This window comes from Mus musculus, chromosome 14 (genome assembly GCF_000001635.26).
Source record: "Mus musculus strain C57BL/6J chromosome 14, GRCm38.p6 C57BL/6J".
NCBI lineage: Eukaryota > Metazoa > Chordata > Mammalia > Rodentia > Muridae > Mus > Mus musculus.
The window spans coordinates 40,875,930-40,902,620 of NC_000080.6; the positions used below are offsets into that span (position 1 = coordinate 40,875,930).

The window sequence follows — 26,691 nt, forward strand, 5'->3', positions numbered from 1 at the left end:
AAAACTTCCTGGCATTACACAGCTCTCTACAATAAGGTTTTCAGCCTCCTTGACTCCTTACTCAAGGTCAAGTAGGAAAATTTTAGAAATTTATTTATTTCAAATAGTTACAAGCCCAGTATGTAACAGTAGAAGATGATTTCTTGGGGAAAAAAAACCTATATTTTATAAAACAGCAGAATTATCATTAGGGCCCCAATCACTGAGCCTCTGTCCTAAAGGCTCAGCTGACTGCCTTACTCCTAGATACATAGTTGAGAAGGAGGGGGAGGGGGAGAAGGAGGGGAGGAGGAGAAGGAGAAGGAGGAGGAAGAAGGAGAAGGAGAAGGAGAAGGAGAAGGAGAAGGAGAAGGAGGAGAAGAAGAAGAAGAAGAAGAAGAAGAAGAAGAAGAAGAAGAAGAAGAAGAAGAAGAAGAAGAAGAAGAAGAAGAAGAAGAAGAAGAAGAAGGAAGAAGAAGAAGAAGCAGAAGAAGAAGAAGAAGAAGAAGAAGAAGAAGAAGAAGAAGAAGAAGAAGAAGAAGAAGAAGAAGAAGAAGAAGAAGAAGAAGAAGCAGCGATCAGAGTGAAGAGTGAAGAGGCAACCTATGGAGAGAGAAAAGGATTCCTGAAAACCATACACCTTATTAAGGGTTACCACCCAAATACATAAAGAAGTCAAGCAACACTGTATAAAGAAAACAAGCAATTCTGTTTTCAAATGGGAACTGGGGCTTGGATAGATATCTCTTAAAAGAATACATACAAATGGTCAGCTGTTAGAGAAAACATTCAACCTCACTAATCATCAGAGAAGCTCAAGTCAAAATACTGTGGGGTATCACTCCGTGCCTGTTAGAAGGGTGAGCTACAAATATATAAAGCTGAAATCCCTGGGGACAGGGGCTATAGCAGTGGTTCTGAACCTGTGGTTCATGACCCCTTTGGGGGCTTGAATGGTCATTTCACAGGGGTTACATATCAGATATCCTGCATTTCAGATATTTACACTGGGATTCAAAAAAGTAGCAATAAAAACAATGCTATGGTTGGAGGTCACCACGACATGAGGAGTTAATACATTTATAGCATTAGGATACTTGAGAAGCACTGGGCTGGAGAGATGGCTCAGTGGCTACTTGTTGCTCTTACAGAGGACTTGAATTCTACTCCCAGTACCCAGATGGCAGCTCACAACTATCTGGATCTCTAGTTCTGGAGAATCTAACACCCTATTCTACCCTAGTAGGTACTGTGTACATGTGGTGCACAGATGCAAGAGAAACACCCATATACATAAAGTAATTTTTTTTTAAATAAAAGCTTAAGGTCCACAGAAGTAAAGGGACATTTGTACTCTGATGTAAGAATGTGAATTAATGCAGCCATTACAGAAAACAGTACAGAAATTTCTCTGAAAATGGATATGTGTGTATATCCAAAAGAAATGAAGTCATTCTGTCAGAGATGTCTGCACACTCATGTTCGTTGTGGCACTGCACACAACTGACATGGAATCTACCTGTGTCCACCAAGAGACATACACACATAAAAACAACTTAAAAATAAAAAAAGAAAGAAAATATGATACATGTGTATGGTAAAATATTATTTGGCCCTAGAAAAGTGGAAAATCATATTATTGTCAACCATATAGGTGAACCTAGGGACACTGTGATAAGTGTAGGAAGCCAGACACAGACACACAAACATCATATGAACCCACACACATGTGGAATGTAAAGCAGGGAGAAGGATCAGAGAGATGCTGACATAAATACTTGAGTCTCTAGATGTATACATGGACAGCACTAGCTGGACCTAGTGGGTTATTTAAAAAAACAAACATGAAGTTAGGAAGGGATGTGCTGGGGGCATAGAAGGAGCTGGTGGAGAAAATAAGGCGCATGACGCTTCATTGTGTACATGGATGGAATCTCAAAACAAGTTTAAAGCTCACCAGTATCTATCCCATTAATATCTATCTCATTAATATGCAAATCTCCTCTTCTCTTTAACAAATGAAAAAACTTCATGTATACCAAGATTTGTTTTAAAATAAATTCCTTTGTGATTTATTATCTTTAAAAATAGGACTTCGTTTTGCACTTTTTTGTAAATGTATTTAATATCCAGCCTAACTGAAAGCAAAAGTGGTTCTAATATCTTCTCCTGAGTTCACTCTTTCATGAGAGATAATTTTTGTTGAAGTATATAAAAGAATCATTCACGTGTACTTGGAAAAATGAAGAGTGGAGAAGACCTCACTTTTTCCCAGGTAGTCATAAATACTGTATAAAGTCTCAGATAAATAATGGATACTTCATTTGTTTGTTTGTTTGTTTGTTTAGAGATAAAGTCTTGCTATGTAGGCTAGGCTTTCCCCGGACTCATTTTATAGCCCCAGTGGTTTTGATTGTATGATACTCCTCCTGCCTCAACTCCTTCGGTGCTAGGTTATAAGCATGTGCCACCATGTCCAGCTAGTAGTAGATTCCTAAAGGTTAGTTACTACATGAAATCTAAACCAAACCAATAAGGCCACTGAGATTTTTATATTAAAAGCCATTCATTGTGTAAAGATGTTACCATTAAGGGATGTTGGGTGGGAATGTTATAGAAATTCACCGAGCTTGCAATTCTTCTAAAGTAAGTCTGAATTACTTCAAATAAATGATCTAAAGGTTTTTTTCCACAAGATTTTACCTCTGTTTTATTTTGGTGTGTGTGTGTGTGTGTGTGTGTGTGTGTGTGTGTGTGTGTGTGTGTGTGTGTATGTGTGTGTGTGTGTGTGTGTGTATGTGTGTGTGTGTGTATGTGTGTGTGTATGTGTGTGTGTGTGTGTATGTGTGTGTGTGTGTGTGTGTATGTGTGTGTGTGTGTGTGTGTGTGTGTGTGTGTGTGTGTGTGTGTGTGTGTGTGTGTGTGTTGTGTGTAGCTGGGAGATATAGGTGGCTGTGATTGGCATGATACGGATGCTGGAAACCAAACCCTGGTCCTCAGAAAGAGCTGCGAGCACTGAGTCATCTCTCTAGCCACAAGCAAGTGTTTTGTTTGTTTGTTCATTGTTATTGTGTTTGGTTTTGGAGACAGGATCTCTCTATAGAAGTAACAATGGCTGCACTGGAATTCACTGGGTAGAGAAGGCTAGCCTCAAAATCAGAGAAATCTGCCTGCATCTGCCTCCTAAGTGCTAGGATTTAAAGCATACTTTTGTACATGCTAGTTTTCCCAGCTACAAGGAATGCAGACATAGGAGAATCAGTACTCAAGGCCAGCCTGGCTACCAAACAAGACAGACAGGCAGGCAGGCAGGCAGGCAGGCAGACAGACAGACAGACAGATCTCTCCCACTGGTTCTTATTCTACTGTGAACTGTACTCATACATGACTTTGGTACTTTGCGCATTGGTTCTTTGGAAAACAGCATCAAACAGATCTCCCAAATATAGATTTTATCTTACAGAATCAGAAAAGTCACATTTGCAAATGCCATCATGATCTTACGAGGCAACGGATTACACATTGGGCAACTTGGAAGTTCATTGTAGCAGAAAGACATTTTTCAAAAACTTTAGCCTTTTTGCTTGAAAGCAGAAATTTTATCATCGGTGTAAGCTTTGTCAATTCCTTTTCCTGAAGTAACAGATTCTCTTTGCTCATTTTTAAGTAGTCACCTATGAAAAATACATATATCATTGCCTGGCAATCTTTTCTTAAGTAAAAACGGGAACTATGACAGAGGCTAATTTATCAAATTACTGAAACAAGCACACAACTTCTTTTCAAGATACCCCTGCATCCTGCAGCAGGAGCAATGCTTTCCATGGCCATATCATTTGTCACATGATAAAATGTTTACTATTTCATAGTGGAACGAAGCCATCATTCACTTGTACAGAATGATGAAAAATACATTGGCCACTACCAGTATGGTGCCAGTAGATTTCCTCCCTGCGTTGGTTAACTTTCCATCACTGTGACAAATTCCTAAGCTAGTCAACTAACAAAGAAGAAAGGTTCATTTGGGCTTACAGTTTGTGGATTTCAGCACATGTGAAAGCAGACCAGTATCTGTGGTGAATATCACACCACGGTGGACTCATACACCCAAACAGATGTGTCATGACCAAGAGAGGAAGAGAGTGATGTCCCATAATCCCTTCTGGGAATAGATGCTCAGGGACCAGTGTCGCTTTCTACCAGACCAACAGTACCAGAACTTCCAAATAGCACCAAACCAAATAGGACCAAGCCTTCAACATGTGAGGCTTTGGGAGACATTCCAAATATTAAATGAGGCACCCACTATTGATTTTACAGCCTCAGTACGAGTACGGTTAAAAGAAGCATAGTTTTAACCAGGCATGGTGGGACACGCCTTTAATCCCAGGACCCAGGAGGCAAAGGCAGGAATATCTCTGTGAGTTCAATTCCAGCCTGGTCTACAAAGCAAGTCTAAGACAGCCAGGCTACACAGAGAAATCCTATATTGAAAAATAGGGGGTGAGGGGTGTTGGGGAAGAACATATAGACCACCCCAGAGGAGTCTCAAATTTTTCCAGGAATCCAGAAACCATACTTGAGAATGATTCCATAATAAGACAGCTCAATTTCCTTATACTGATTAAAGGGAGGGAACTGATAGCTGCGATACACAAAGAATTCCTGTACATGCCTGATAGACATATCAAAATACTTAATTTCACTACCAATTAAAAATACAGTATCCAAACAGGAGTGAACTGTCATCTTGCTCATAAAACACTGAAAAGCACAGAAAGGTACAATGGCTTCAAGAGTGGAAAGATTCTTAAAATTCTCTCAAAGGAGAAAACACAGGCACGCCCGTTTTTATTATTCCTATACCCTCAAATGATTTGAATGAGAAGTTTTTAAGTATTATTCTTAAAGACATAATGTGAACCAGCAAAACAACTTAGCAGGTAAAGGTGCTTGCTGCCAGACCTGATGGCCTGAGTTCAGTCCTGGATACTCACACGATGAAATGAGAGAACGGACTCCTACAAGTTGTCTTCTGACCTCCATACATATGTGATGGCACATGCATACACACACACACACAAACACACACACACACATGACTAATACTATAATAACATAACTTGCCACAGACACTAGGTATTCATAAGACAGATAATAATAAGAATTGGCAAAAATAGAGAAAAACACATCCACTTGTAACGGCTGCTTGGAGTATAGGTTACAAGATACTCCAGTGATCCAACCAAAAGAAATGAAACCATGTTTCCATGCAGAAATGTCCATGTGAGGCCAGGCACAGTACCATACACATGTAAAGCCAGCACCTGGAGGGATGATGCAGGAGGATCCCTGTGAGTTTGAGGCCAGCCTATGCTGTATATTAAAGTCATATCTCAAAAAGAACAACCAACCAGCAAACAACTTTGTGCATAAATGTTCATAGATGTATTGCTCACAACAGTCTAAAAGGGGCAAATAAGCCATGGATTCGTAACAGAAAAATGAATCAACAAATATGGCCATGGTGTAGGGGGACATACCTAGAATCCTGGGACCTGGTAGGCTGAGGCAGAAGGGTCATTAGATGCCAACCTGAACTATATAGCCAGATCTCTTCTTATTTAGAAGAACAAATGTTCTAAAAGACCAAATTGATGCAAACCTTCGATGCTACCTTAAATTCCGAGCATAAAGGATGATTCTAAGATTTGGCATAATAGAAGAGCCGTAATAAAGAATATACACCTTGGAAAAGAACAAGTTTGGATGACCTATATATTTACAGCTTGAAGTTCACTACAAAGCAACAGCTTTCAGATTTACTAGAAAGCCACAACCACTATGGTGTTCATGTTAGGATAGACACATACACTGGTTAACTAGCAGAGTCCAGTAATGGAGCTACACATGCTTTATTTGGCTGATGGCTTTTCAACAACAGTGCCAAGAAAATGAAGGTTTAAGAGGTTTGTTTTCAACAACAACAAAAAAAAAAAAAAAACAAAAAAAAAAACTACTAAACTAACATTCATATGCAAAAACAATTTTTTTCAACTCTTAACTTACATCACACACATGTTCACATTTAAGCTGTCAAGGAATTAGTGTGTAGACTCAGGTTCTCCTCCAGATAGAAAGGTACTTTGTACTTTAAAATGCTGGGAATCTGGAGATAAAACACAACTGATTTGCCATGCTCCCTCCAAAACCTAGCTGCCTGAGCAGTGTCTCCAGGAGAGGTACTGAAAGACTTCTCATCGCTTTGATGGGTCTGCCCTGCATTTACAAGGCACCAACTTTCTCTTTGGATGTTTTCACCGAGGTGTATTTACTGATGCAAGAATGACAACAGGAATCCTAGTCAGCCTGAATGGTCAAAGGTATCCAACATGGAGGGCTTTCAAACAAGGAATGTCCTAGCCAAGCAGAACAAGATGGATCATCTTTAGGAAGACAAGATGGTTCACCCTAACTGAGGAATTATCTGTCATTAACCTACTATAACTGAATTCTTTCCTAGTTATACCTTTCAAAGCTGGAACTGTGACAGAAAACAGCCCCACTGTCACCAAGGCCCCGTTTTCTCATAAATGTAGACCAGAATCTAGAGGGATGGAATCTAAATTCAGATGCAAAAGAACGAGGGTCATTCAAGGCTACAGGAATTCAGACTTGGATAACATGGGGACATTAGCTAGCATGAGGGAGACATTGGATAGCACGGGAATACATTGGATAACATGGGGAAGACAGTAGATGGCATAGAGGAGACACTGGATGCTTACAGTTCTAGGTATAGTGGGCGGGCCCTGGGAGAATGGAGCCTAAAAATAAGGTAGACTAAAGTCTCATGCCAACTTCATTCAAGGTATAAGACAATTTATACTCTGAGGGTTAAGAGTCACCAGAGTAAAGTTTATAATCACAAGGACAAGTTACAAGTAGGAAAAAAAAAAAGTTTTTCTGTAGAGGTATATAAACAAATAACAATATCCAGTTATAATGGATAATCTGAAGTAAGCTCACCCCTATCCACTACAGCTGGGAAGGGCATGAAAACATTCCAAGGACAATTCCATGTTTCAAGAAACTGAGGTCTGTTTTCATGGAGTTGTCTCTCAAGCACTTACAATTTTCACAGGACTCCATTCTTGGACTGTGTTCTAACAATTGAATAGCTTGGCAGCGACACTGCCTGGCAAAAAGACATCAGGTAGCAGGGGAGAAACACTGCATCGCATTGCAAAGACACTAAATAGCACTGGGAGATGCTGGATAGCATGGGGGGGGGGGGGGTGCGGAGGGAAGTACTGCTTGCAAATCAACAGCCTGAGGAGCTTTTCATCTGGAACAGAGGGCAGAGACACGGGTGATGGAAACAACAGCCCTGCCTCTAGTCCACTTGCTGGCTCCAGATCAAGTTTCCTTAAAATCGTGAGATTCTGATCCATTACTTGAAAGAAATCCTCTTTTCCATAAGATATCTTCACCAATATGCCCGAGGACATAGCCTGATATCTGAGACTGGTGAACAGAGCACTGGAATTTCTCATCACAGAGACACATTGCATACAATAAATGCTTAGCATATGTGCATAGGATTAATTGCATACTGTGCTGGGGAATTTTTTATTACATTCATTTCTAAATCTGTACATGTTTATGCATATGTGTGGGTCTGCATGATAGAGAACATATGTGTAGGTCAGGGGCCAACTTGCAAGAGTCCCTTCCTGGAGATCAAACTGAGGTTCTCATGTTTGGTAACAAACACCTTTACCTGCTGAGCTACTTCCTCTGCCCTGAGATGGTTAGTTTCATGTGGCTACATGGTTAGATAAGGTGCTGTGATGCTTGCTATGCCATCTCAGTATTACACTAAAGGATTTATTGGTACTTACAATCAGTTGACTTTTAATAGAACACATGGGCCTCCATGGTGTAGCAGACCTCATCCAATCAGCTATAAGCCTTGGGAATGAAAGAGGAAAACCAAGGTTTCCCCAAGAAGTCTATAACCTAGAACTGCTGCTCGAGTTTCAGCATAGATGTTAGACCTGTGAACTGATTTCTTAAAATAAAGTTGTAAATACATTTCCATTCTGATGATTCTGTATCTCGAGAGAATCCAGACTTAGAAATATGCTAACTAGCTGGCCATGAAATGACTGAATCATACCTTCTAGGCAGTAAGGAACCAGGAGACACTGGGGACCACAAGATACCGTGCACAGCTCACCCACCATGTCTATTCACCATTCCTAAAGGTAAAAACATGTGTGGCTTTATAACGTCTCTCAGAGAATCCTGCAGGTAGGTGGCCCCAACAACAGGTGCGTTCCCTGAATGTAGGTGTCACTTGCTCTAAGCTATCAATTTGATCTTCTAGGAAAACAAAAATAACCTGCTGAGGTGTAAAAGCCGTATTGTTAAGCTACTGCAAATCAATATCTTAATAGCATATTGAGTTTTATTGGGGCCATCTCGTTTCATCTTCCCCATGAGGTCAGGGCATATGCCCTATTGTCATCTTCGGTTGTCACAGACACTCGAGTATCTTGCCTAGGCCAAATTAGTATGTGTAAACAGTCACAGTTAGTGAGTGTGCAGAGCCAAAATTCAAACCAGTTACTGAATGTCACTCTGACATAAATAATACAAAGTCCTAGGACAATGTAAACATCAGGTCAGTAGTATAGCTTATTTTACGTTGTATTCCATACAGACTTCACAGTTGGTTATCCAGGGCTCTCTCTAAGCTGTGATGACAATATAGACCTCCAACCCAGCCCCTGCCCTTCTAACTCACAGATTATGTGGCCTGTTGAAGGGGAATGTCTTAGGATTTGCTACAGTTATCACTGAGAAATTCACAGCATTCCAGCACCTACAACTCTAACCCCTTATCTGGAATTTCTTAAGGACTAAAACAACAGAAACAATATGGCAGTGAGAAGCTGGGGACCCTAATCTTTGTCCTGTTCCTTATTAGCACAGTATTCCTACTTAGGACAATGTCGGAGGCACTAATCATTTACTTTGACATAGGAGAGGGTTGCATATATTAAGAGACTAGATGTGCTAAGCCTTCAGTATCTCACAAATTCTAAACATCAGCCCTCAACTTTGGCAACCAGAAAATAAGCATACCGATGAAAAAGGATAGAGATAAATGATCCCTGATACTTAAGGTAATTTTGAAGTGACATGGGAATGACTGATACGAAAACAAGCCCAAAGAATTTAGACCTCAAAGTCTAAAGTAAAGACCTATTTCCATATGGAAGCACCCCAAGAAGCATTGCAGATTCTTACATGAGGAAATAACTGGAAAGCAACAGCGTTCACTACCCTGAGAGACACAGAAGCCAGGCAGTCATCTGCAAGCTGCCACTGCATCAGAGCTGGAGCTGAGACCTGGGATCAGATTACAAGGCGATGTAACCAGCTGGTTGCCTTGCCCAGGAACTATCCCTGCCAACCTCAGGGTTGGAGAGGGAAGCTGGAGGTGACTCGCACCAGAGTCTTTGACACAAAGAAAGAGAAAGTAAATCTGGGCAGCCCAGTCCAAAGGCAAGCACTGGGGCTCTGTGCCAGCCAGAAAAGGCAGCCGCCCCCATGCAGGGAACCCAACTCAAGTGCTCTACAAGAACAGCTTACACTTAAGCTCTGAGCCACCTCTCCAGATGCCTTCTTCCTTTTTCCTTCAGTCTTGGATTCTATCCCATGGACTGGTGCTACCCAGATTCAGGTTGTGTTTTCCTACCTCAAAAAGAAAAGAAAAGGAAACAAAAACAAAAACAAAAACCTGTGAGACCCAGAGCAAGTGCTCTGCCCCCACCTGCCTCTCCTCTCTCTTAATATAATATTTGTATTACTTGAGGAATTTCATATCATACACATATCTCACTTATTTCCTAGTCCTTTCATATCCACCTTCTACCCTGTGAGCTCCCCCAAATATTAAAAAAAAAAAGTCCAACTTGTGTTATCTACATACTCACTGTAGCATGGTCAAACTTTCAGTGGCCTCCCTCTTAAATAGAACTGAGTTGTTCCCCTGAACCCCTGTCAGAAGCCAACAACTGTGGAGAGCTAACGTCAACACCCTTATCACACTTTTTAAAAGTTCTCTTCCATGACTTCCTATTTAGGCTGCTATTTTTTTTCCTTTCCTGGGGGGGGGGGGGGAGGAGTTGGGGTGGGGATAGTTTTGTCTCTTAAATGAATATAAACCCTGTCAAGTTGACATTAAGATCAGCCACCACAATCAGGGAGATTGTGCACCTTTTTACATCTTCATTGTGATTTGAAGTAGTCCTTTATATACTGCTCATTTGGATATTTTCTTACTTTTTCTCTTAATTGTCTTTCCCTAATTGATTTGGGAAACTAGCTTATATTTCCCGAATATTAATACCTCGTCTGTTCTATGTGTTATAAATCACCCCCCCACCATGTATCTTCTGTTTTGTTCTTTTAAGGATTTTTATTATTGTGCTGATGCTTGCATGTGTGTATGATCTCTCTGTGTGACAGCAGTCGTGCGTGTGCCAGAGCATGAACAACGGAGGAGAGAGGACCACTTCTGAGAGTTGATTCTCTTTTCCTATTGTGTCTTGATGCATGGTCTCACTTGTTTCAGCCATGTTGCATAGCATACTCCAGGGCAGCTGGACTAGTCTCCTATCTCAGCTTCCCACCTTGAGGTGGGAGTAACAGACTACAAAATGCAAAGCCACAACACATGACTTTTTAATGTGGCCTCTAGGGGTTAAATTCAAGTTATCAGGCTTGCACAAAAACTTCTACCCACTGAACCATCTTGATGGCCTTTGTCTTTTTCAAAACTATCAAGGAGATAGTTTCTCATTTAATGATGTTTTTCTTTATTTTACATTTTTCTTTTATTGGCTTAATGTTTTTACTATTTTGTATGCTGGCTTTTACTTATCTTTAATGTGTCTTTTCAGGAGCTGAAGAGGTAAATTAGTAATTAAAATCACTGACTGGATTTAAGTTCAATTCCTGCAAGGCAGTTCATGACCCTCTGTGACTCTAATCCCAGAGGATCTGATGCCTCTTCTGGCCTCCGAGGGTACTACACCAGCATGGTACTACAGAGACATCAACATTCAGGCAAACACTCATACACATAAAATAAAAATGATAACATCTCAAAAAATAAACAGATAAATAAAAGTCTTTTGTGTACACGGAAAAAAAACTATAGTAAAATGCTGGTGCTGAAGCAGAAAGAATAGAAGCTTGAATCGTAGCAGGTAGGCCAGTTCTCAGATCCCAGTTCCCCATTACTTCCCCAGTGCAGACTGCTAAGTCTGCCTGAGATTCATCTGCCAAATTAAAATAGAGCTCAATTCTCACTTTATCAATTCAAAGGCATGCATCTTAACATCTCTGCAATCAGGGTGTGTCTTACAATCAACAGTGCATCATGACTTAATTCATAAAATGCATACAGGGCGGCTTCTGGGTAAGAAGGTAAGACTAAACAGGATCAGCACAGGCCTGGCAGGTCTTCCATCAGGGTGAGCTCTTCTCAAGGAATACAGCTGCTATTGTTTTGCTGGCTTCCCAGTACCCTTTGCTTTTGAGCTTCCAACATTCACTTGCTGAGGACCCCTTCACGATCCCCATATCAAAAGCTCTCAGCTGACACTCCATGTAATGGGATTCAGGTAATGGGGTTCTGATGCTAACATCCCGTTCCCCAATTGGTTCTTGATTTGTCAGTAAAGAAGGCTGGGGGCCAGTTGGTGGTTAGAAGGTACAGGCGGGACTTCTGGGTCCCAGGAGAAAAAGGCAGATTCAGGGAAGGAGGAAGGAATTTTTTTTCTGCCATACTTTGGAAGAGGAGGAACCCAGCAACCATGTGAGATCTTGGGGAAACCGGGGGTCTATGGCCTCCACTACAGGCAGGGATAGGTGTGATTAGCCCCTGAAGTTTAGGGCAAGTGGAGAGACAGAGATAATAAATTGGTAAGGGCGCGCTTTTCCAGGCAGGAGATAGTAACACCCAGCAAATGTGCCTAGAAGGCAAGTTGTAAAGGAACAAACTCTGTGTGTGTGTGTGTGTGTGTGTGTGTGTGTTTTATCCTCAGATTCAAGGGTCTCAGGTAGAACCTGGTAGCATGGTCACCTCCCAGAGCAAAGGCAAGTAGAACAAAAGGGAAGTGGGAATGGGCCAGTAGTGAGGCTGGACCCAGAGCTAAAGGTGATTAAAACTTAAAACTACACACAACAGAGTCAGACTATCTGGATCTTGTATTTAAGGGTTCCACACAAAGTAACTCTTTCTCTATAGCATGACTTCCCATTGAACAACAAATGATCAACCACAACAACTGACTCTACTGAGTCACTGAACATAAACAGTTAACATGACAGTGGATGAGTAGACTTTCAATCTGTGGGGTTTCCTTCTGCTGCATCTGGATCAAGAGATGGCTACAAAGGAGTATCTCATAGTGAGAAAAACAATGTGTGTGCCCAATGTCCTCTGCTTTCCCTTACAATAGAGTTCTAAGCTATCATTTCAGCTCATTTCTATGGTTCCAACTGTGTATCTGAGAGTTGGGAAAGTCATAGAGTTTTGTGAACTAGAATGATCTATGATCCCTGGGTTTATTCACAGCCTCATCAAATATAACTAGAGAAAGACCAAGGCACACTTTGCCCCAGCCTGCCATTAGAGTGTGGCCTGAGCTCACAGATGGTGAATTCAGGTCTAATAGAGACTGGGAAATTTTCCCAGTAAAGGAAGAAGCTCAATGAGAACAATGGCCAGAAGGAATGTGATACCATTTTAGGTTGAGCATACCTGAGCAATGTTGTACAGAGAGATCCCAAGAGGCCAGAATACACCTCAACAGGAACACAGGAGATATGCCATGCAGAACAAATTAGGAGAATGAAGACTGGGAAGGTATGTGCATATGCTGAGAAGGGAAAGACCCAAAGGATGGATGTTTCCAATTTGAGCCACCACATAGATTCCTTGCATGATACCTGGCTCCTGGTACTTGTGTCAACTATGTACAGTATGATCTTTCTGTTCAAACTTCCAAAGGCTAAACTCTATGCAAGCCATCAATTGGGATAAATGATTGAATGGGTGAATGGCTACACAAGAGAACAAGTGACAGATTTTTCCATTTAATTGGAGTTCTAAGACCCGTAGGAATTATAAAGGAAAATCTGTTTTGAGACTATAGGTCAAAGCCATGGGATGTGTATTTGACTCCATCACTCAGCAGCTGGGTGGCCTTGGCTGTACTTTATCTGTTCTGTGAGGCTCGGCACTCCTACTTGCAGTAGGATCATAGGTTCTTGCCTTCCAGACATGGGGAGCCTTCAGGTATGTGCTTCAACAAAGCTCTCACAGGTTGTAGGGCCTTCAAGACCCTTCACTGGGATTCTTGAACAGGAATCAGGCACTCTGGACTCTCACCGCTCCAACAAAAAGCTTTCTGGTTCCTGGGACAGAGCCAGGTCCTCCCCTAGAACTCTCCAGAGTCAAGCCCAAGGAGTTCCCAGGGGTAGCACTGAAGCATGGAGCTAAAATCTGGATGGGATTTTGGCCTAGGATACATACATTCCTCAGCCAGTCCCCTCTCTTTTCTATTTTTTATAAATCACAAATGTAATTACTCAGAAAATAATCTTCTGCACCAAAACCCCAAATGAGTTTAATGTATAATTTATATATGAAAATGTAGATGTCAGTGTGTGATGAATCTCCACATAAATATTTTTGCAGTTAAATTTTGAGGCATCTGTCTTCTTCCCAAAGGACTTCCCAGACAGATGTGAGGCCTCAGGACTCAGGCTGAGTGGGGATGGAAAGCCTTGGCGTGTGGACTGCCACAGCTTGTGATTTGGTTGCCAGAACATCGAGCCCAGACTTTGAGCCAGCCAGCTAAAGTCATGTCAGAGCTCTGTCACAACCTCTGGTTGTGTATGTTGGCGGGAGAGGGGTCACATGCTCAGGGCGAGTGTTCTTGCTATTTCTTGCTCAGAACAAGTATTTAACATTGTCCCAGCTCTATGCTCAGTCTCAAGGAAGGAAAACACAGTGAAGTGTAGCTTGAGTGCCAGCAGTTTGGAATCTACTGGGAGAGTCACACAAGGGAATGGTGAATAACAATGGTGGGGTAGCAAATGATGCAACTGGGGTTGGTCCTATGTGCCAGAAAGGTACATCAATGGCATCTCCCAAGATTCCAGGGGCAGGGACAACAGATAAAACAAAAGAACATCACCAACAGTAAGAAAAACATGCAAAAGACCAGGGTGAGAGTGGACATGATGAGGCGGTACCATCATGCCTGAAGAATGTATTGAGGCAGACCAACATGGAAGTTAGATTGGAAGGCGGAAGCCAGGCCACCAACAGGCCTGCACTGCACATGGCCTGGGTTGAACCCTTTGAATAAATCAAAGCTACACTTTGCTTGATGAATAGATGGAGACAAGTGAGGGAGGGTCCAGGGGCAAAAAAGAAAGCAAGTGGATTCGTGCTACAAAGTATAGAGTTGAGCTAAAAAAAAAAATAGCCCTTACATTCTAAGAGACTAGAACTTTTGCTGGACTTTACAGACAGACTTAGTAACATACCTTGAGGTCACTTAAGACTTTTAAGATCACTATCCTACTGTGTACTCAGTCTGTTCGTTTAATCTGCCTTTAAGAGGACAATACAACAACCAGCCTTAATTGCTTAGAATTTCAAATGTATTCAACTTTTACAACCTACGCTAATGCATAGCTGTAATCTTAATCTACCTGGCATTAGTGATCTGCACCAAGTTTTAGCCTTTGAATCTTTGAGTAGATGGATCATAGGGCTTTCGGTTGACTGAAGTAGCAGTATAGGGAATACTGGTGACTCAAGAACCAGGAGGCAAGTGTCATACAAGGCAGCTCCCATGCACCTCACTCAAGAGCAATGCATGTTTTGGGACCTGTGTTATAATCATCAGTTTCTGAAAGAGCAAATATAGGTTCAAACCAATTTTATAAAACGAATATCCACCAAAAATGTTGAATGCCACATATAAATGTTGATTGGTAAATAGCAATGTTTGTAATACTCTTTGTTATCTGGGTCAGTTAGGGTCGGTGACTTAAGCTCTTGTAACACTTTGTTAAAGATTTCCATGAAGAACCCATTATTCCTTTCCCCATGTGATGCTTTCTGCATTTTTCAATAAAAGAGAGGACAAACTCTTTGTTAGGGACAGACACACCTACAGAGAGACAGGGACAAACAGATTCACAAGACAGCCTTCAGGCAGGCACATAATCAGACCCATACAACAGACAGAGGGCAATGAAAGATGCAGAGATATAGAAGATTCAAATCTGGGCTCACTCTTGATTAAATGACACCAAGAGAAAATGCTTCATTGATCTCTGTACTTAATGTATGCAACACCAGCACATTATTGGTGACTCTGCATTTACTTTATTGTAATGTTTTCAAAGGGACCATAAAGTGTGTACAACATACACAAAAGCTAGTCTCCGTAGCAGAATCTAGAATGTGCAAGGTGCCTTAGCACACCTGATGCTGGCTAGAGGTCCCAAGTAGGTCTGTTAGCCCCAGTACATGGCTTTAACTGACAAATGACTTTGAATATAAAGTACCTGAAAGACAGGTTGGGTCTTTGCTTCTTGCCGGAAGTTGCTATTGCCATTTGGAGATGATGACTCATTATGCGAGGAAATTTTCTGGCATCCTTCTGGCAGATGCGCAGTGGGACTATAAACACAACCCACAGCATCCTCTCACATGAAGACGTGGGCTGTGGAGTACACTGTGGGCTGTGATATAGAGTAGAGACCTAAGCTGAGAATCAGAGTCTATATGCCAGGGAGGAAGGACCTAGTTATCTTCAATGTATTCTGACTAGAACTGCTATTGAGGGTGAAAGTATAACAAAGTAAAAACAGAATTCTAGGCCTTTAGGCCCAGGCTTGGGAATGTGGCCTTTGTAAAGGTATGCTAATCATAAAACAGATAGCGACATTCCTCCACCCACCCACTTCCTGGGTTCAAAGAGTGCTCATTCAAAGAAAGTCACCCTGACCATTACCAGAACCTGCAATGCAAATGTGCTATAGTTAGGGGCTCTTAGAAGCTGTCTTGAGAGTTAACAATTACCAGGTATTCCTTGTGACTCTTAACTGGTATCTTTGGTATCTTCCAACAACGCCCTCCCCACTTCCTTGAGTTGTGGTTTCTTCCTTTAAATACCCCCTTACCCAGCTACTCGGGCCGCCGTGGTCCTCTACCCCTGCGTGGTGTATGACTGTGGGCCGGAGAGCGCTCTTGAATAAAAATCCTCTTGCAGTTTGCAACAAGACCGTTTCTTGTGGGGGATTTTGGGGTGTCGCCTCTCCTGAGTCAGAACGTGGGAGAGTCCTCACTTTGTGGGTCTTTCAAGGGTAGAGAATATGCCCTTGGTCTGGGCATATACCTTACTAGTAGAGTACACAAAGCCTCAGACTCAATTCCCAGAATCAGAAAAAGAAAGAAGACAATGGTCTCTGTTATGCACCATGCAATTGTCAAGCATCAGATTCCACAGCGCCTTCTTTGAAGTGAGGAAGTCTACACTTCCCCAGCCCATCTGAGTCCTGCATAGTCCCTGCCACATTCTTCTATAATCCTGGTTGGAAACCCAAGCTAGTGGGACTAAAGGCCCCAGCACAAGGCTTCCAAATCCCCAGTCTTTATCACACTAGTGCCCATACGAAAGGAGAACCCAGCCTTGACTCGTTAACTTTCTCATTATTAGTTAAGATTTGGTGACCCGCCCCCCACCCCCACCCCCAAGCCACATACCTCTCTTGACCTTTGCGGGCCTCAGGCCCTCTGCCTGAGCCAGGGCATCCCACGCCTCCCGTTCCCTCCATCGCCGCAGCTGCTCCTCTCGCATCTTATAGAAGAGGATGTGCTTCTGCACATCGCTGAGCTCGGCCAACAGCTCCGGGTCGATGTACATGTCCTGCAGGATCTGCTGCAGCATGATGCTGTGGGGGACGCACACCGGAGTGCAGCCAGTCAGAACTCCAAGGCTACACAAGATCCCTGGGCCAGGCCAGCGCCTTGAGCCAATTCTGCCCTAGCTCCTCACTTTGGAGTCACTCCAGATGACCTCTCCTTGGACAGCATCTTTGTCCTGTCTCAGCTCCCAGCCAATGATGGATTCATATCGGCCAGGACAGCATTATTCACCCAAGCAGCAAGAACCAAGGGGCTCTGAGAGGTAGCAGAGGCAGAGAGCTGTCTAGTCCTGGCTTCCTATTAAGATCACTTATCATTAAATTACCACATTTCAGCAGTGTTGTGGCTTCACCTGGGGTTTCTACAACAATAAGGCTCCAAACATCTGCTCAGACCCAAATCCACCTGGGTCGGGAGGTGTCGAGTGATCTGTTAGTGGAAGGTAACAATGACACCAGCTGTATCAGTGACACTGGCCCGGCCAGCTGAGAACTGATCCCTCCCCTGCAGATAAGAGGGGGTGGGGAAGAAGTTGTTTGCCTACTAATTCCATGTCTTTTGAGCCAATGTCAGAGGCCTATGCAACTTTCAAAAGCTTCTGGGACCCCAGGTGCCACAACTGTATCTGCTTCACCATGAGCAACCTTCCTCATTTCAGGGCACCTGGAAGATAATGTTATTACTTCTTAAAGTGCCTTGGGGAGGAAATGCCTTCCCTCCTATCTGTTTTGGATTCAAACTGGCGAACAAAATGGAATCAGTAGAAGAAATGTAGGGGTTATTACCTTACCACAGTGCTCATGACCATAAAGATGACATCATTTCCTTTCCCTAGAGCAGACTTTTAAACTCTGCATGTGCTTAAAGACAGGCCTCCCCAGTGGGCCATTTGGGAGGTTGTTGTTGATATCTTTGTTGTCCAAGTCCTTGCTAGTCTGCTTTAATACAAATGTCCAGGCTTCTGCTTTGAGGTGGGTAGGAGCTGCTCTTGCTGAGACCCGAGGCTCCCTTTCTAATAAGCTTGCTTGCAGAGCTGTTCATAGGTGTCCTTTTATCCAGACAGGAAAGCCCAGGAAGGTAGTGCATGCCTCGGGCTATGCAGCCAGTAGGCTGCCGCAGCAGCGCTCCACCCAGATTTCAAATTTGACATCCTCTTCGTAGTTTAAAGCTGCAACCCTATCCGGAGAAAACAGGCAAGATCTGGCACTGTGAGCAGGTTGGATTGGTGGTATCAGTTTCTCCACTTCCCTAGGGATGGAAGAGGGATCCGGAAACCAAGAGAAATGGTAGAGACCCGGAGTCTGAATCTGTCTCTCTCTGCAAGACTGACACAAAAGTAAGCAGAACCAAGCGGAGTCTCTCCAGTTAAGCCCACAGGGTCAAAAACGAATGTGGCAGCCAGACACCCTCCTCTCAGGCCAGTCCCTTTTCCTCTCTCAAGCCGGTTTTGGTCGGCGTTTTATCCCAGGCAATAGGGAAGCAAATTGGGACACTGGTGAACCAAAGGCAGGAAGGACATCTAGCCTCTGTGTCCCCAGATTCTTAAAAGAACAGGATAGAAGGCAGAGAAAACACTATTAAAAGCAGAGGAATGGTTCCAGGCCTTTGAAAGCAGTGGCGTCCTGGGATTTGTAAACGAATAGGAGAAATTACTCCATTAGTGCTACTGAGGCTCTGTTTGCGGGGGAGGAGCGCTCCCTAGCAATCCCAGGTCAGTGGGGCAGGAGGCCAATTGATACCAAATACGTGAACCTGACCCAGCCACGGGCTGTGTCAGATTTCTGGAACACTAAGGGGGCGGTTCCGCCACTCTGGGCTCCTTGAGTGCTCTTATCCACGTGTTCCTGGAAGCTGCGTCTGGCTTGGCGCGCCCCCTGCCGACCGAACTGGACCACAACCCTAGCACTGCACGCCAGGTGCAGCCGGACTGGAACGCAGCAGCATCTTCAGACAGGTTATATTTTGGTTTTATTTTTCATTGGCCGAAGTGGTCCCTGTTGCAAACTGACGCCGTTTCTTGCCGGACAAGTCTGTTGTGCAAGTTTCTGGAAACCACCTGGATGTCCCTAAGCTGGGAAACATTATTCTTGTCACGAAGAACGATGATGACATCAGTTGTTTGGAGGAGGGGAAAACACCCAGGGCAGTAAGAGTGGAAAGGCAAAAAACGAGGGATATGTCCATAGTGTGATTTGTTTTAAAAATGTGTTTGGACCCCTGGGAAGTAGACTTGGGAGAGGGCAGAAATGATGAGAGAAATTATGTTTGATTATTTCTGTGTAAACAAAGAGAAGCATACAGAAAATTACACACATAATTGGTTTCTTCTTAGAAAATAGGGGATTGACTGCTATACAGTAAGTTAGATGGTCTTATATAACACATATGATTAAAGTCAAATGTATTTCAAATTCCTAAAATGTGCTCTACAAACACCACACCTGGAATTCAGCCTACATGAGGAACACTACTAGAAAGATCCCTGAAGGCAAAGCCAGGCTTCCCTACCCTGGGGAAGTCAGGAGGGCACCTGGGTTCCTGAGCAGGAGAAAAGCTTTGAGAGTTTCTGAGAGGAAGTGTTAAAGAGAAGGCACTGGAAGGAGGTTGCAGGGATATGCCCCTCCATACCCCCTTAGATGTACGTACCTCATACTGGCCTAGAACTAGCTGTGTAGCTGGGGTCCCTGAACATCTGACCCTTTCCAAGGATTGAATTTACTGGCATGTGCCACCACACTCAGTTTTATGAGACTTGTGTCGGGGCTTAAGCACATCTCCAACTCTGCTTTTAAAACAAGTCAATGCATGCTATTTTCCTGAGCAAACCCCAGTTACTAAAGTCTAAACCCGGGTCCTCACAGGGTTCTCAAAATCCCCAGTGATCTGCACGGATGGCCCCTCCCACCAGTCTCACTGACTGCAGCCTGCTGGCCTCACCCTGGGCCGATCACTACCTGACTACTCAGTGCACACATCAAACACCACATCCCTAGCACCTCAATATTGGCTTATCAGTCTGCCTGGGACCCACTTGGCTCCTTAGCGAATCCGAGTCTTGGTTCATATGAATCCTGTTCTTTCGCCATGCTGGAACTCAAACCCAGGTCTTTACGTGTATGGGCTCTTGTATGGATCTACGTTCTCAGACCAGCTCAGTTTGTTCATTACCCTGCACTCACGGCTCTCCCCACTCGCTTCCTCTGCTCTGTGTTTTTCCTTAGCATTGAACTTTGTAAACCACTACTTTACTTATTGATTTGTTGCTGTATTTTTGTCTGTCTCCCTGCTAGATAATAAGCAACCACCAGCAGGTGTTTTCGTCTGCTTCACGGTGTAGAAGGAACACTGCTGAGTAGTCCTGGATAAACATCCATAGAAAAGAAGGAAAGGCTGGGGAGGCACTTCTGTTGTCATTTTTTAAACACACACAAAATCCTGGGCTTGATACTCAGTATCATGTAAAGTAGGAATGGTGTGTTGCGCACTTTTAATCTCAGAACGTGAGCAGCGATGGTGGGAAAACCAAGAGTTCAGAGTCAGAGTTAGCTTTTGTCAGGTTTGAGAATGGCCTGGACTACATGAGACCCTGACTCAAAACAAGGAGGCGGGGAGATGAGGAAAGAACTTCCCAGGTTGAATTGAGCAGAGTTTGAGCAAATGCTGTGGCGTTCAGTTGCTGGTTACTTGGACCCTGTAGTCAAGGGAAGACGGATGAATGGCCCTGCCAGAAACTACTTGCCTTGGCTTCTCAGTCATCCCTGAACATATGTCCCCAACAAGGCAGTGAGGGCTAGAGGACTCCACCATCCTGGCCACAGGCAAGCCCATGTGAACAACCACTGAAAGGCCAGTGGCAGGACAGTCCTGCTTACTTACTTCCCACCGGCCCTGGAACAATGGCACTGAGGAAGCTGCTTTCAAGATCTTACTTGTACAGACCCAGAGCTCTGTGAAAGACAACAGCAATTTCTATCCCACCGCTACTAAGCATAGTAACAGTAACAAACATAAGAAACCTGACCAGGCAACAGGGCGCATGACTATAATCCCAGCACTCGGGAGGCCGAAGTGGAGGACCAAAAGCTTAGTCCAGTCTAGGTTATATAAAAGACCTTGTCTCCACTGGGGGGAGGCAGGAAAATCTTCAATGTTCCTACACCTGTATATGTGCAATCAATACTTAGAATATCCTCCGAGAAAAGAAGATCCTTCCTACATAGGAACCATGCATAAAACACAAAACCCTGGGAACAACTTTAACCTGTAGGGGTGGATAAGCAAAGTGGACATCTTCGACGATAGGATATCTAGCTACATTTAAGGGTGCCTAGGTATGTACCACATTCATCATCAGCATTGAACCCGCTTTGCAGATTGGCTCCAAACCCAGTGACGTCACCCACTGGCGATCGGGACCTGTGCCTCTATTGCCACGGCAATTGCATGCATTTCCAGAGTCCACTTCCCACCTTTATCTGTGAGCACTTCTGTCACAGGCTAAATAAAAGGCAGAGCCTTCCTGACCTTCGCTCCTCTTTCTTCTCTTTTTCCCTTTGTCTCTGTCACTCCCTCTTTGCCTCTGCCCCCACAATCAACCTCTGCCACATGAAACTACATTGGCCTGGTATGGTCTGTCAGTTATTGAGCAGCAATTCCAACACAAGCATGACCCATTATTGGCCTGGAGAGACGCAACAGTCAGTAAAGTGTTTGCTTTGTAAACATGAGGACCTGAGTTTTTCACTCCAGAATCCATAGTATTTCAAAAAAAAAAAAAAAATGGAGATGTGGTGGCATGTACACCTGTAATTCCAATTCTGGGAAGACAGAGACAAGCAGACCCTTGAGGGTGACCAGCCAGACTAGCTTATTTGATAAGGTCCAGGCCAGTGGAACACTATCTTGAAAACAAGGAGTATGTTGGGAGTAGTGAAGATGATGGCTCAGTGTATAAAAGCTTTGTCCCCAGCCCTGACAACCTGAGTTCAATTCCCATATGGTGGAAGGAGAGAGCCAACCCCCAAAGTTCACACACAAATTTTGTAGTATGCATGTGCTATGCACATATATATAGATATATAGAGAGAGTTCAAGGCTGAAAGCCAACCAGACTTGCATAGCCCAAGGCCTCCTAGGCAGTCCTCTTTCGTAACTTAGTTTCCTCCACTGTATACAGGTAAGCAGTCAAGTCACTCATTAACTGGATGGAGATGGTGAGTATGAGGAAGTCGGGCACACACAGTGACCTTGTGAATTTGGATCTTCTGATGCACTCTGAAGGGCCTGGCTCCTTGATATGTTAAATCAGAATAATCAGACGTGGGCTGAACCCACCAGCTCTCTCCCCTGAGCAAACCCCACATTGTCCTTGTTAAAAGAAAGTCTTGTGTGCTAAATGGGCATGTGACTCTGATTCAGGTCCATCCACGAACATTAGGAAAAGTTGACTGGGTTTTGTTTGGTTGATTTTGGGTGTTGTTTTGTTTGCTAGTTACCATCTGTGGCTGATGGCCTTCAAAATTCCTTGCAGAGCAAGAAACTCTATGCAGTAGGAAAGACTGGCTTGTTGCAGAGATAACATCATGACCCTCACTGGCTCCCTAATTTACTACCCCCCACTATTCTTCCCTACATAGGAAACCTGTAAACTACTTTTTCCTTAAGGAAGAATCTGACCTAGGCAACCAATGTGTTCTGACCCCAGCTGTCTACCACAGCTGGAATCTGGAGACCCCACGATCTTACCATGGGGTCCGTAGAGAAGGTCAGGAAGTGGCACAAAGAACCAGGAACGTGGGCCTCTCCTGGTGCCGTTTCTCCCAGGGAATCCTCCTGGCCCCTTGAATTCAGTCATCCAACACTTCCTTGCTGGATGTAGGTTCTACTGGAGATTAAGCAGGAATTCCGATGCCCCAGTGTAGGGAATACCAAGACAGGGAAGCAAGAATGGGTGGGTTAGTGAACAGGGGGAGGAGAAATGGGATAGGGGGGTTTCGGAGTGGAAATGCAGAAAGGGGATAAAATTTGAAATGTAAATAAAGAAAATATCTAATTAAAAAAATAAAAGAGAGAGAGAGAAAGAAAGAAAGAAAGAAAGAAAGAAAGAAAGAAAGAAAGAAAGAAAGAAAGAAAGAAAGGAAGAAAAGACTGTGAGAGCCCTTTTCCTTTGCCACATTGCGGGTAGCCAGAAACAGCAGAAAAAAAATCATTCTAGAGGAGGAAGTGCATTGTCTGCTCATGGGTGATCCTTCATGCCTGTACCAGTTTATGGAATAGGAAGCCCGGGATCCTTGATATAGAAGCCCCTGAAGGTGAATGTCTTGAATGGTGAAAAGTGAGCCTAGCTCCTCTCTGGTCCGCACTCCGTTCCTAACCAGCAATAAGGAGACGCAGGAGGTGGAGCACAGAACAGAAGGAGCCTGGGTTGTCTGAGAGGTGGCAGAGCAGAGCACTCACAAGCATACCCTACAGTAAGAAATAAACTATCGTTTTCCAAATCCACTCAGGTCTTGGAGGTGTTTAGTGGTTAATCTTCTCACTCAAATCATGCATGACAGCTTCCAAACTTCTGTATCAGTCACCTGAAACCTGAGCTCCACCAGAGTATGACTCTACAAACCTGGTGGACCATCAAATCTGTATTTTTTACAAGCTGTAATATTTGTACTTGTACAAGTTGTAGTGTGATGCTGAAGCTACTAGTGTGGGGATCACATTGTGAGCATCATTGTCTTATTCCCAGTGTTGAAATTATAGCATTTCTTCCCCCTTTGCCAAGGACAGGATTCTCACTTTCTGACCTTTATTCACTTTATGTAGTGCCAACGTCTCCCTCCAATGCCCGCTGATGCCCTTTGATCTCTGATTGTGTCCTATGAGTGCCACCAATAGGGAGGGAGAACAGTCCTTGGAGAGGAAATCCTGGCTGTAAATCGGGATGATTTATACAACACTTCCCGGCTTCATGGCATCCACAAGTTCTGTAATCTGAATCTGCTTCCTCTCATATAAAATGAAGAAAGTCATGTCAGTGCCCTCCTCCATCTGCCCCCTCAAAACTCAGGGACAATCATGAAAGAGGGACAGAAAGACCGTGAGAGCCAGTCACATATGTAGCAGGTGGCCTTGTGGGATATAAATGAGAGGAGAGGCCCCCTTGGTCCTGTGAAGACTCGATGCCCCAGTGTAGGGAATACCAAGACAGGGAAGCAAGAATGGGTGGGTTAGTGAACAGGGGGAGGAGAAATGGGATAGGGGGGTTTCGGAGTGGAAATGCAGAAAGGGGATAAAATTTGAAATGTAAATAAAGAAAATGTCCAATTAAAAAAAAAGAAAAGAAAGAAAAAAGACTGTGAGAGTCAGAGGTCAGGAAGGAGCAGAGAGAAAAATGGTATCTTTTGGACATGACTGGACCATTGTGAACTCAGCAGTGGTTGCCTATACAAGACCTCCAGAAAAGCAAGCCAATCAACACTGATGCATAGTGGGAGGAGTTCACAAGCACCACCCCTTACTTAGCACTAGTCACAGCTAATGGCTTCTTCCCTCCAGGGTCAGCTTTCATGGATGGTTTCCGCTCCTGCTAGATTGATTACACTCCACTGGAGTGACCCCACACTCATGAGAACATGAGCAGCACACAGTGGACTCGGTGGATTAAAGAGAAGTTGGGGATCTGGGAGGAGTGGGGAAGATATGACCAAAACACATTATATAAAATTATCGAAGAATAAAAACATACTTTAAAATGCATGTCTTTGCTAGTTCTAAGAACTGGGCTGCAGGGACGGAAGAGGATTCACCAGCCAGGCTGGGAACCCCTACATCTGAGATTCTTTGAACATTCAAGTCCTCACATGTTGACAGCTTGAAGAAACCTCAAAATGCAGCTGTGTTCGAAAAGAGATTCTACCATGGATGATGCAGAGTCTTCTGCAGAAACAGCGCAGAAGGGTCGGGGGAGGGATGCTCAAGCGTCCCGAGGGGCAGCGTAAAGCATTAGTATATCTCGGGGTGACTTTCAGACCAGGTGGCTTGACCATTATAGGAGAAGCACTTCCTTTCCAGAGTCCCACTGATGTAAAGGTCACTCCTGGATTTGGCCAGATAGGGCTGGGAAGAAATCTGGAATAAACAAAGTTTCTGGTTGTCACCAATGAAAACCTGTGCCTTTCAGGGCATACCCTAACAGCTGAGTCTGAATCTAGACTGCTGTCCCCTTGAGGTATTTTATAACTATGCTGCAGAGTTAACGTCGACTTATTCTTGTGGAGAGATGTGCATTGAGCATACCCAAATGGGATTGATTCAGCAGGTCCTTTTGTATTGAGAATCCATTCTGGCATAGCTTTCCTCCATGTTGACTGTTGCTTCCTTTTGATTTCTCCTTTGAATTGGTTGTTAACCTTTCCACCTCCCTCAACCAATGAACTAAAATCCTTAAAAAAAAAATTCATATGTGCTTATTTATATTTATGAGTCCTTAAAAAGAAATGTCCTTTACAGAGTGCATAAGGAGGATCATCGCCTCTTGGTTATAAAACCAGGAACTTGGGCTTTTCCTGGTGCCGTTTCCCACAGGAAATCCTCCCAGACTCCCCTCAGTCCATGAAATACAAAAACCATCACCTGTTGATGTCTATGACCCTAGACTGGGGTCCATGCTTCCTCTCACACCTTCAGGGACCAGGGGCAGGGTGCTAGGTCCCTGCGAGAGGCCACTCCAATACTTTCATATGGCCCACAGCTGTGCTGATTTTATGCCATAAACACAAATTTAAAAGGAGATAGCATCACAATGATTCACTGTGCTGAAAGGTGATGACTGTTTAGGCCTATGGGGAAAATGCATAAACTTATTACCCAGGCATCTTTGCAAGGGCAGAAGGCCAGAGTGGCTGGTCAAGGATGGTGCAGAGGAGGAGGATGCAGGCCCAGCAACGAAGCTGAGCTGGAGTCACAAGGGAGAAGACTGCACATTCCCACTGCTTCCAGGAAAACAGAATCACAACTGGCATATATGACCTGACTTCTCCTGACTCCCCACTTTTCCCCTCCATTTTCATCCCCGATTGATTTTCTTGGTGCCCAGGAAAGCACACAGAAGCCATCCATGCTCTGGTTTCACAGTGAGCCTGGGTATTCATGGAAGGTGGGAAGGACATGCTTGCCCTCTGGAGGTGAGGAACATGTCACCTCCTGGGAACACCAGCACTTCTCAGGACATATTTCCCTGCCAGAAAGGGAACAATTGGGGGGGGGGGATCTCTCAACTATATAACCATGATGACCAAGTTCACCACAACTACACCAACATTCCAGCTCTTTCCTCTACTCTGAGCTCCTCTAGGCTTCTTATTCATCCTAGGCTCCTACCCCCACCCTCACCCTACTCCCACCCCCACCCTACCCCCATCCCCACCAATAGAGTTTTGAGAATTCAAAAGCAACTTCTTTAGTTGCGTAGGCTTCTGACAGGATCCATACTCCAGGAAGGTGAGTGCCCCACCCACCCACCACTTGTATTACCTCAGAACTCTGTGTGACCACTCATCATGGGTAGCTCAGCAGGTGGGGCTGTATCCTCAGATAAACACCCCTCTGTTAAATGTCAAACCCGTCACCACAAGGACAAGGGCTAGCATTCCCATTATCAACGAGAAATGTGGCAGCTGGGG

At 43.9% G+C, this 26,691-nt stretch overlaps 1 protein-coding gene across 7 annotated transcripts in view; it reads right to left on the reverse strand.

Annotated features, from left to right (window-relative positions):
- Positions 1-26,408, reverse strand: part of Sh2d4b (SH2 domain containing 4B) — a 90,817-nt gene extending 64,409 nt beyond the window's left edge. For 2 of the 7 annotated variants that reach the window (XR_383190.3, XM_006519136.2), the window contains exons 1-2: positions 17,800-26,408; positions 16,853-17,040 (exon numbers count right to left, since the gene is read on the reverse strand). Coding sequence is in view for 4 of the 7 variants with exons in the window: in XM_006519136.2 (XP_006519199.1) it covers positions 16,853-17,040; positions 17,800-17,822 (211 nt within the window). In the remaining 3 variants the exon portion in view is untranslated. The other 5 variants (NM_177816.4, NM_001368700.1, NM_001368701.1 and 2 more) reach the window with 4 other exon arrangements.
- Between the last annotated feature and the right edge of the window lie 283 nt (positions 26,409-26,691).